Here is a 9596-nt window from a genome sequence, read left to right as displayed (position 1 = left end):
AATTTTACATTTATTTATCTACATAATAGTGACGTACCTAACACATTGGTTGCAATGTCAAAAGCATAGACAAACATATTTTATATTGAACATTACATTTTATAGAATATTTATTTATTATAAATATGCGATAACATAATTTAATAAAATACCTGATAACTATATTAATCTAAGAAAATTGGAGCAAACTTTTGTTCAAATCTAAACAATATTGATTATGACGATCTGGCAATATTCCTGAAACATCAAAATATTTTTTTTCATTTAAACTTTTGTCAGTGTAATTATTATAATATTGATAAATTTATAAAATTAATATTAGCTATGTTTGCAGTTATAATTGAATCCATTTAAAATATCGTACAACTGAATATTTTGTTAAATATAATATTCAGTACATTTTATTATAAAAAAAGACAATTTAAAAGACCTACTTCAATAAAGTACAGTGTTACTATATACTTTACAATGGCTAAAGAAGAGACACATGCCAGCAAAATCTGTATTTATTATGACTACTTATAATCAGACTGACATAATCGCATCTCGAGCACCTTCAGAGCTAACTACCCCGTTAGCACTTCTTGATTTTTGCAAGTGGGAAAAGATATATATTAATAATGTAATCGTAAATTGTTTTTTTTTAATTTAACTTATATTTTGTACATACACTGTACCAATTATAAAAAAAAAAATCCTTAAAAATAAACGAATTGGCGAAATCTAAGCACTACTGAGAATATGTACATAAATTTGATATATTTCATTAGAAGTACGAATTTAATATAAAATATTCTAACATAAATTTAATTATAGGGTTTGAAGTAGTGTTGCATATCGATAGTCCACTATCGATAGTTAAGGTGTAAGCGATAGTATCGATAGTTTCCCATGAGCAATACTATTGGTACTATCGATAATTTTGCAAAAACCTTGCGCTATGTGATAGCCAGTAATTTCCGATAGTATTACTTTCTCAAGATAAGTAATTTAGTAGGCCAACTATAGTGTATATTTAAATAAATGAAATTAAATTTACCACAATATTTGTTTTTAGAATTAAGACATTTTGTGCGGAATAAGGAATAATGAAAAATTTAAATGTGTAAAATGTTGTCAATATTTTTTGTGTTTGATTTATGAATAAACATTATAAATACTCATAACATTAAAAAAAACTTTTAGGAGGACGGTGGCATTACAATGAAACTTTTTTGTAGTAATCTTGAGTGTAGCGATTAGAATATATTACGAATACATTACTTACATTAAAAAACTAATACTATAAAAAAATCGCTGGCTATCGATAGTAGCAATAGTATCGCTACTAGCAATAGTATTGCTTACAGAGAGCTAGCGATACTATCGATAGTATTGCTCACGGAGAGCTATCGATACTATCGATAGTATTGCTCACGGAGAGCTATCGATACTATCGATAGTATTGCTCACGGAGAGCTATCGATACTATCGATAGTATTGATCAATACGATACTACTCGATAGTACTATCGATATCCTGAATAGTTTTCGAGGTCAACTATCGATAGTTCTGCAACACTGGTTTGAAGTAATAAAAATGGCACTATAATGATGATCCAACAATTTATATGAAATCTGAATGCAATAAGTGCATCTTTTAAAATAAGTTAAAGAGCATTGAAAATTACAAGTCTTGCATGTACTATCACAATAATATAATTAATCGAGGAGGTATGATTACATAAATAATTCATTTTTAAATTCCATTTTTGTTATATCTATTATTCACTCTTTTGCAGTCACTTAATAAGTTAGTATACATTACACTGCACATGTTTACCTATATAAATTATTTATATGCAATTAAAGTTTTTATTTAACTTTAAGCCAACACTGTCATCAAGTGTGTGTAACAAAGTCACAATAGAAATACTTATTGACTCCTTTATTTTGTATTTATTACATATTCTAATTTACATTACATTTAATTTATTACTAATTATATTAAACAGACATTTTTAAAATCGCTGTACCATTTATAATTATAACATAAAGCATTAAAAAATAATAAAAATGTAACTTCACACATTAACAATGCACAATGAAATATTTAATTTCTTAATTGACAGCATTTACTTAATTATATTTCTACAAATTTTCTTTAAAATCATTCAGGGCCTATAAGACTACCTTATTAATAACAATATTAGTATTCCTGAGATGAGCCACCAGTATTATTACTGTTACTGTAGTTCTTCATAGCGGTCTTTCTGGGTAACAACTGGGGCTGTATCTTTGGCATAACTCCTCCTTGTGATATTGTTACTCCACTGAGCATTTTGTCCAATTCATCATCATTACCTATTGCCAGCATAATGTGACGTGGCGAAATTCTAAAAAAATAATAATATTCATATTATAATATTTTTATAATGTAGATAAATTTATAATGACTATAAGGTATATTTGTAATATATACCACCTTGATCTTCCATTATCTTGTGCAGCTTTGGCAGCTAGTTCTAATATTTCAGCGGATAGGTATTCAAGCACTGCTGAGATATAAACGGCTGCTCCACAACCGATTCGAGGCGCATAATTTCCTTTGCGGAGAATCCTATGTATTCTCCCGACAGGAAACGTGAGACCCGACCGACTACTGCGTGTTTTATTTTTACTTTTAACTATAAAAGACAGATTATAATAAGTTTTAAACAATAAAATAAATACAAATACTTAATGCTTTAAACCAAACTCACCAGTAGCTTCTCTTCCAGACATATTTTTTGTTATACTAGTATATAAAATACTGTTTTTTAAGTATAGTTAGTTTTATGAACAATTATTTTTATGTTCATACAAATTGCAAATATTTACACTTTCGGTTTGTCGTTTGAATTTTGACATATGACACAATTTATGAATTACGTGTTGCTCTGACAGATAAAAGCGCGCGTAAATCGCTTATTGACCAGCCACAGCAGAAGGGTTGCCAGACATTTTGAATAGGCGGTTGTCCGAAGAGTATATAAATAGGTGTATTAGTTGAGAAGCCTGTTTACAATAAAATGTACATGCTTAAACGGAATGTTTAATTTGAAACTGCCTAGTTGGACTAGTGGCTCGATATAAAGCTGCACATACCAAGTTCCTAGGTCCAAACCCCAAATCGAGCGGATAAAAACGAGAGTCTGGAAGTCAATTGAATATGTGGACATTCCTATACAAAAGAAAGCATGTAAAGCAGTTGATCCTACTCTTAAACTCTTTTTATATCCTTGCATACAATGTAAAGTCAGTTGGCAGCACAATACAAACGAGTTTTTTTCAGACTTGTCTAAAATATTTGTGCCACTTTAAATCGGGTTATAGTGACGTTACTTGATGTATCCAATTATATTTCATTATATATGCTGCCTAGTTACGTGATTGTTGGTGGTGGACCTAATAAAGTGTAGCTTAATTACTTCCTTGGATTCTTTAATGAATTATCAGTTATTAACATTTGTGAAAAAGTAATATGATTTATATAAGATTTTTATCTCTTCATTGGACATGCATAAAACATCTCATAATGAGTACGCTGTACGACACAGATGTAGTATCTACATAATAAGATCACATACGCTAGTATAATGCTACAATATATATATATTTTTTAAATCAGTAACATGTTTTTATTATTTACTAATAATTAAAGACAAGTACGGTAATTATCACAATTATGTCAATAGTAAAAATATAGTCAGCAATAGATGAGTAATGGACTAGTGGTCTCCAAAAAAAACACGTACATTTATTTACTACTAGTGACACTTACTTTACATATCCAAAACAAAATGTGTGTGATAAACCAATTGAGAGATATTCAGTAATATCTAAAACCTATATAATAATAATAAAAATGTAGAAATGGGTAACATTAAGAACATCACTGAACTGGCGTCTTCTTTGGTAGCTCAATCATAAATATTATCCGTAATATTTTCCATATTATACACAAACTATTCCTTATACAAAATTCATTAGGAATTAGGAAATCATTTTATGATTATTATTCATACCATATATCTAAATAAATATATTTTTTACAATAAAAACTGACTTCCACAGCACGAGTAGATTAAAAAAAGAAATAGTTATCCGCCTTTTGACATTTTTCTCTTGTAAGGAAGTTTTATTTTCATTTCTATTTACAGATTTATGGTTTTAATAAAAATATTTATGAAGAAACGAAAAATAAATAAACGCATTGAGAGATAAACGATTGTTTTAAAAACTAAATCGTGTTTCAATTCATCGTGCAAGGGTTCAATAAACTTGTAAGTCAGATCGGTAGTGAGGCCTTTTAGAAATGTCATTATTGGTTATTGATATTTATAGCGAATGTTTAGTGTATTTTAGCTAAGTTTCTCAGTTGTTATTAGTGTTTAAATATACTGATATGGATAACCAAAACCCCCAAGAGAGGACTGTTCCAATACAATACGTTCGTGGATCAAGAGCTTTTCGTCAGTTTAAGAATCCGCCCCAGCCTCATATGTGCATTCAAGACACAATAAAGGATACAACAGAGAAACTTTACATAAACGTACTGGGATGGCAGAAAATCGCTAACCCCAAACAATATTCGGATCCAATACCCTTATATGGTGGGATGCAGGTAAATTTAATAATTATATGCTGACCGATTAGTGCCGAAAATTGAATTAAAGAATTAAAACAAATCCAATATTGTAAGTCCTTTATATAATATTAAGTATAAGCTCATATATGTTATGCTAATAACTAATTGAAGTTAAGTACAAGTTATTTTATCTGACTTAAATGTATGTCCTAGGTACATCAAGGCTGCGGGCCTAACAGTAATCGACCTCCATTGCTAGTATTTGCAGTAATGGTTAACCCTGATATATTGAAAGCTAATGGCAAAAATGCTTCCAACCCAACGGTAATTTTAAAATTGTGTTTTAAGTATGAGGTATAATATATGATTATATTTCTAAATTTTTATGCAAATAATATACGTTTTTCATAATTTTTCTACTCTTGCCACATAAGCAATAAGCTAATAAAGTATTTGCAAGTATTAAAAAATATAGATGTTTTAAAAGGAAACTATAGGAAATATTTATTACAAAACTCATTCAACTATAATTTTAATAAAACTATATTTGTAATAAAAATAAAATGCCTAAGTAGGATAATTTAATAAAAAGAATATATACTTCTAATTCAATCACTATATTACAGGATAGGGAAGCTTTGGTCAGTCTGTTATGTGACTTTGTGGAGGCTATGAACCCTGGGCTGGTGCTAATGAGGAATCCTGTTATATTAAAAGATAGAGATTTGGCTGGGGAGCTGAAAGATGTGTGGCTGGCTGTACAAAACAAAAGGGAAAGAGAAAAAGGCTTAAATCAAGATGTTATGTATAAGGTAGAGTACATGTACATACAATACAATTACATGTATTTTACTTCTTCATATTTCATTTAACTTTTGTGTTATTACAGGTTTATGATATTGATGGTATTGGAAATGAGGATGTCAATGAAGACGATCAAACGAATGGCAGAAACTGTAAACCATACGACAATGGAACTATGAACCGAACACAGAACTGTGAGAAGAAGAACACAGTGAAATCATCTAAGCAGATACTCAAAAATGCCGGTCAGAAGTCTGAATTTGATTCAGGAATGAACAACTGTCAATTGAATCAAAATCATTTGAACAGAGACAATAGAAGTGGGAACACAGATGCGGACACAACTTACTGTACACCTGTGTATGGACAGATAGTGTCGAGTAGAGAAAATCACAACCAAATCAATGACATACAACAGAAGTTCTCAACGAATGAAATGACAAAACCATCTAGTTCATTTAAAAAAGATTGGCAATCTCCACCAGGAAAACCTTCACAAGGTTGGGATGAATTTTCAAAACGCATTCTATCAATAAAACCAAATGACGGTGAAATTAAAAAGCAAAAATCTAAGACAGAAAAGATAAACAGACCAGTGAGCAATGGCAAGTCCCATTTAGATTTTTTCCCAGTGTTTGACAATAAAACTACTGTAAGCGATGAGCCCCAGACGCCGACAGATGCTACAGGTAAAAGTTTAGTAAAGGAACAAGCAATAGAAAATGAAGACAATTCTAAAATAATTATAGACCCAATGCAGAAGCTAGTTCTGCATTCGACTGATAACAAATTATGTGATAATAAGACAAGTGCTCTCAGCTCATTTAGCTCATAATTTCATAGCTTTTACAGAAAACTTTTGTATGGCGATATGTATTGGCTTAAATGTTGTTTACGAGACATGTATTTAAAAATAGGATGAACAAGGTGGCTAGTCAGTACACGGATAGAACAAAATAGTGATTCAGATTTATTATTTTATTATGTGGAATGTATCAATAGTTTGCATGTGTTAGGATGGATACTTTTAATCATAAAATCGACCAATTTAAATTAATTTTTCAATCTCATTCTGATCCTGATGTCTCGTGATGATGAGTGTATTGTTGTGTGGAGTAGGAACCGAAGTGCGACATATATTGCAATATCTGCATCTCTGTTGGCCGTTTTTTCTGGTTATAGGCACTGAGATGAGGATATTGTAAGGTTAAGGATATTTTTTGCATGCAGTGTGATTGCTAAAGACAATGGTTGTGTATTTTTCTTAGTGTTTTATAAAATGGTGGCCAAATCCACGATTTCTAAGCACTCCTTTTTATATAGTAACCGAGTGATTTTGTATATTGCTGTATATTTTTCATTGTTGCCAATTTTATAATGAAATATCAAAATTCGAATATTAAATTTATTGCTCATTAAATTAAACTTCGAGAAAGAATTATTTAAAATTATCGAAACTGACAATCAATGTAATTATTTGCATTTAAGAGTTTTCGCTTATTACTAAATATGATCTCTTAATAATTATAAGAAATTGTTATAAAGTTAGTCATTCTATGTGAATGTTGCCCACGAGTATCCAACACTGCCATGTGACGCTTCATTCTCCCCTTTCCACTTGTATCCAGATACATTACTTTGTCTCCACTCTTTGAACTTTATAAATAGTATTATTACATGTTTGTTATATAGATTATAGAGATAGTTTACACAGATATAATATGTACTAAGTTTTTATATTATGTGCAATTTTATAACTCATCTTTTTATTTTTAATCAATTGCGTGAGTGTCCGACACACTCCATCGGACACGACGAGACGTGGACATGTTTATCATTTTAAAATATTTGAAACAGAAATGTGTCTGTCGTTCAGATTTTCTATAATCATTTTATTATTGCATTTTCTTAACGTTTTGTAATTAATTCAAATATATTTAATGAATGGTAAATGGCTGTTATCACATAATATTTCGAGTGATAAATATTCAATTAAAATAGTGTACTAATGATGTCTCATTACCCAAAAGACTATCAACGAATTATTATTAAATGTAATATATCGAAACGAAAGCCCAAAAAAATTTAATATTTATAAATTTAGTTTATGGACAGTGCTCACAAACATTAGAAGCACTGGCGACTTCTGTAGCTAACAATCGAGCTTTTGGCAAAATAAAGTAATTTGAAAGTCATTAAAAAGTCCTAACCAAGCTTTACATTAATATTTATATGAAACAGTTAATGCATTCTCAACGACCTCACCTTGCAGCGCCTCGTTACATCGTCCTGTTGTCGTTCGGAAGTTATTGCGATTCATTTGTACAATAAAGGCGGCCTGATTGAATCATTCCTTTAGTACTGATATAAAGTCGTAATCCATGTTGTTTTTACAAAATTAGAGAAATAAATAATATTTTGTATTATATTTGCGTTATTTACAAGTTTAATTCGCGTTGATTGCATTTATTTTTCACAGAAAATATTTTTTGTATATTTTTTGACATGGTTCTTTATCGTTTAGACTTAGTTTTGTAATTGTACTGAAGTATTTCTGATTTATGATTAGTTTTAGATGTTTATCAGTGTAGCCATATAATGCAGTGTCAAATGATTATGTTCCTTTGCTATTAAAAGCTTTTTAAATATATAGATTATTATGGTTGGTTTTAGCTGATGTAACTTTGTAGCTAGTCTTATATTTGCAATATTATAATACAGCAATAGCATTTATTCGTTTGAAGTGTCGTAACGTCGAACCTTCATCTGTCAAGACTCATAAATAATTTGAATGCAATAATTATACATGTACCGAAATTAAGTTGTTTAGCTGTACTTCTAAAACGTGTCAGTAATATGTGTACATTGTACCTTATGGTTATAAAGGAATTACTATCGGATCTCTTGTTTACCTACAGTATTTAAAATTACATGTCATTTACAAGACTGGTTCTGTTGTTTTATTGTATTTTTTTTTCAAGTATCTTGCCTACTGAAATATGTAATTCATGTTCAGCCTATGAAATGTATAATAAAAACATAGCAGCCGCCTACTAGAAGGTATAGGGGAGGGACCACGTCCATACCTTCAAGTACAACACAGTAAACAATCCGACACCCGCGGTGTGATTTTAATGCCGATATACTAATGCGCATCGCGCACTCCTGCGCGCCGTAGTACATCCCGTGTTGTTGTCTAGCTTTTATGAATTGTCGCCTTGGAAATAAGGTAGGGGTAGGCCGACTACAATAAATGGGCCACTTGATGTAAGTAGTGACCTTACCATTTCTTACATCGCCCATGTACCACCAACTTTGAGAGCCAAGATGTTATGTCCCTTGTGCCTATGGTTACACTGGCTCACTCGCCCTTCAAACTGGAACACAACTACTGCTGCTGTTTGGGTACTGCTGTTTGGCAGAATATCTGATGAGTGGGTGGTACTTACCCAGACGGGTTAGCACAATACCTACCACCAAGAAATATGTAATATAAACTTTTACTTTGTACACAAAATAATATGTACTACACGAAGGAAATTGTGATATTTGAAATTCTAATAATAATATAACTTTATTCCTCGTAGATCCGTGATGTTTACAAACCGAGAAAATATTAACACTAACCCACCCCATTACCATTCAGTGTCAGCAAGGGTCTATGACGTGTGTCGTGTACGGCGTTGTTCGTCAGCGACGGCACCGAGAGCATTTCGTTTATTTGTACTTTTAAAACGATTTGAACGTTTGACTAATAATATTTTATTTACAATCCCAAAATTTTAAAAATGCAGTCCTCTGTAGTGTAGATAATGTTATTAAAAATATATAATTGGATTGTCTTATTTACCGATTGTAAATGTATTAATGTTTATATTTATTTATTTTTTAGATTTTGTTCGTCCATATTGATAATTATTATTATTCTTCATAATATTCATCTTAATGTTTGGTGTCATAAATGTTGTATTTTTCCGTAATCATTATTATAATTTATTCGTTTTTAATACATTGTATATTATCATCTATTTCTTTTTTAATTACATCTTTCGCTAGCATTATTTACTCAATTGGTTAAACTTGATTGGTCTATATATATCTATATATATGATACGGTAAACCCTTTTTCTTTAACAGAATTCAAATTTGAAGGATATTTCTAAATTAATTTTCTAAAGAGGTTA

The 9596-nt window shown here is 30.4% G+C and overlaps 1 protein-coding gene across 2 annotated transcripts; it reads left to right on the top strand.

The window, feature by feature from the left end:
- Positions 1 to 4098: 4098 nt before the first annotated feature.
- Positions 4099 to 7208, top strand: LOC113393398 (uncharacterized). Of its 2 annotated transcripts, XM_026630271.2 has the most exons (5): positions 4099 to 4303; positions 4376 to 4644; positions 4822 to 4932; positions 5235 to 5420; positions 5498 to 7208. In XM_026630271.2, the coding sequence occupies exons 2-5, from the start codon at positions 4426 to 4428 to the stop codon at positions 6245 to 6247; spliced, it is 1266 nt and encodes a 421-aa protein (XP_026486056.1). In that variant the 5' UTR covers positions 4099 to 4303; positions 4376 to 4425; the 3' UTR covers positions 6248 to 7208. The 2 variants fall into 2 exon arrangements, with proteins under 2 accessions (XP_026486056.1, XP_026486055.1); XM_026630270.2 differs by having other exon boundaries at positions 4099 to 4644.
- The last annotated feature ends 2388 nt before the right edge of the window (positions 7209 to 9596 follow it).

This window comes from Vanessa tameamea, chromosome 6 (genome assembly GCF_037043105.1).
Source record: "Vanessa tameamea isolate UH-Manoa-2023 chromosome 6, ilVanTame1 primary haplotype, whole genome shotgun sequence".
Lineage (NCBI taxonomy): Eukaryota > Metazoa > Arthropoda > Insecta > Lepidoptera > Nymphalidae > Vanessa > Vanessa tameamea.
The sequence above is the reverse complement of the archived record's forward strand: the minus strand, read 5'-3'. Positions and strand labels throughout refer to the sequence as shown.

Bases quoted from the DNA above. Each gene is read 5' to 3' on its own strand.
- LOC113393398 (XM_026630271.2), top strand. From the start codon at position 4,426: ATGGATAACCAAAACCCCCAAGAGAGGACTGTTCCAATACAATACGTT. The intron at 4,933-5,234 runs GTAATTTTAAAA...ACTATATTACAG, and splicing joins AAAATGCTTCCAACCCAACG to GATAGGGAAGCTTTGGTCAG. The intron at 5,421-5,497 runs GTAGAGTACATG...GTGTTATTACAG, and splicing joins ATCAAGATGTTATGTATAAG to GTTTATGATATTGATGGTAT.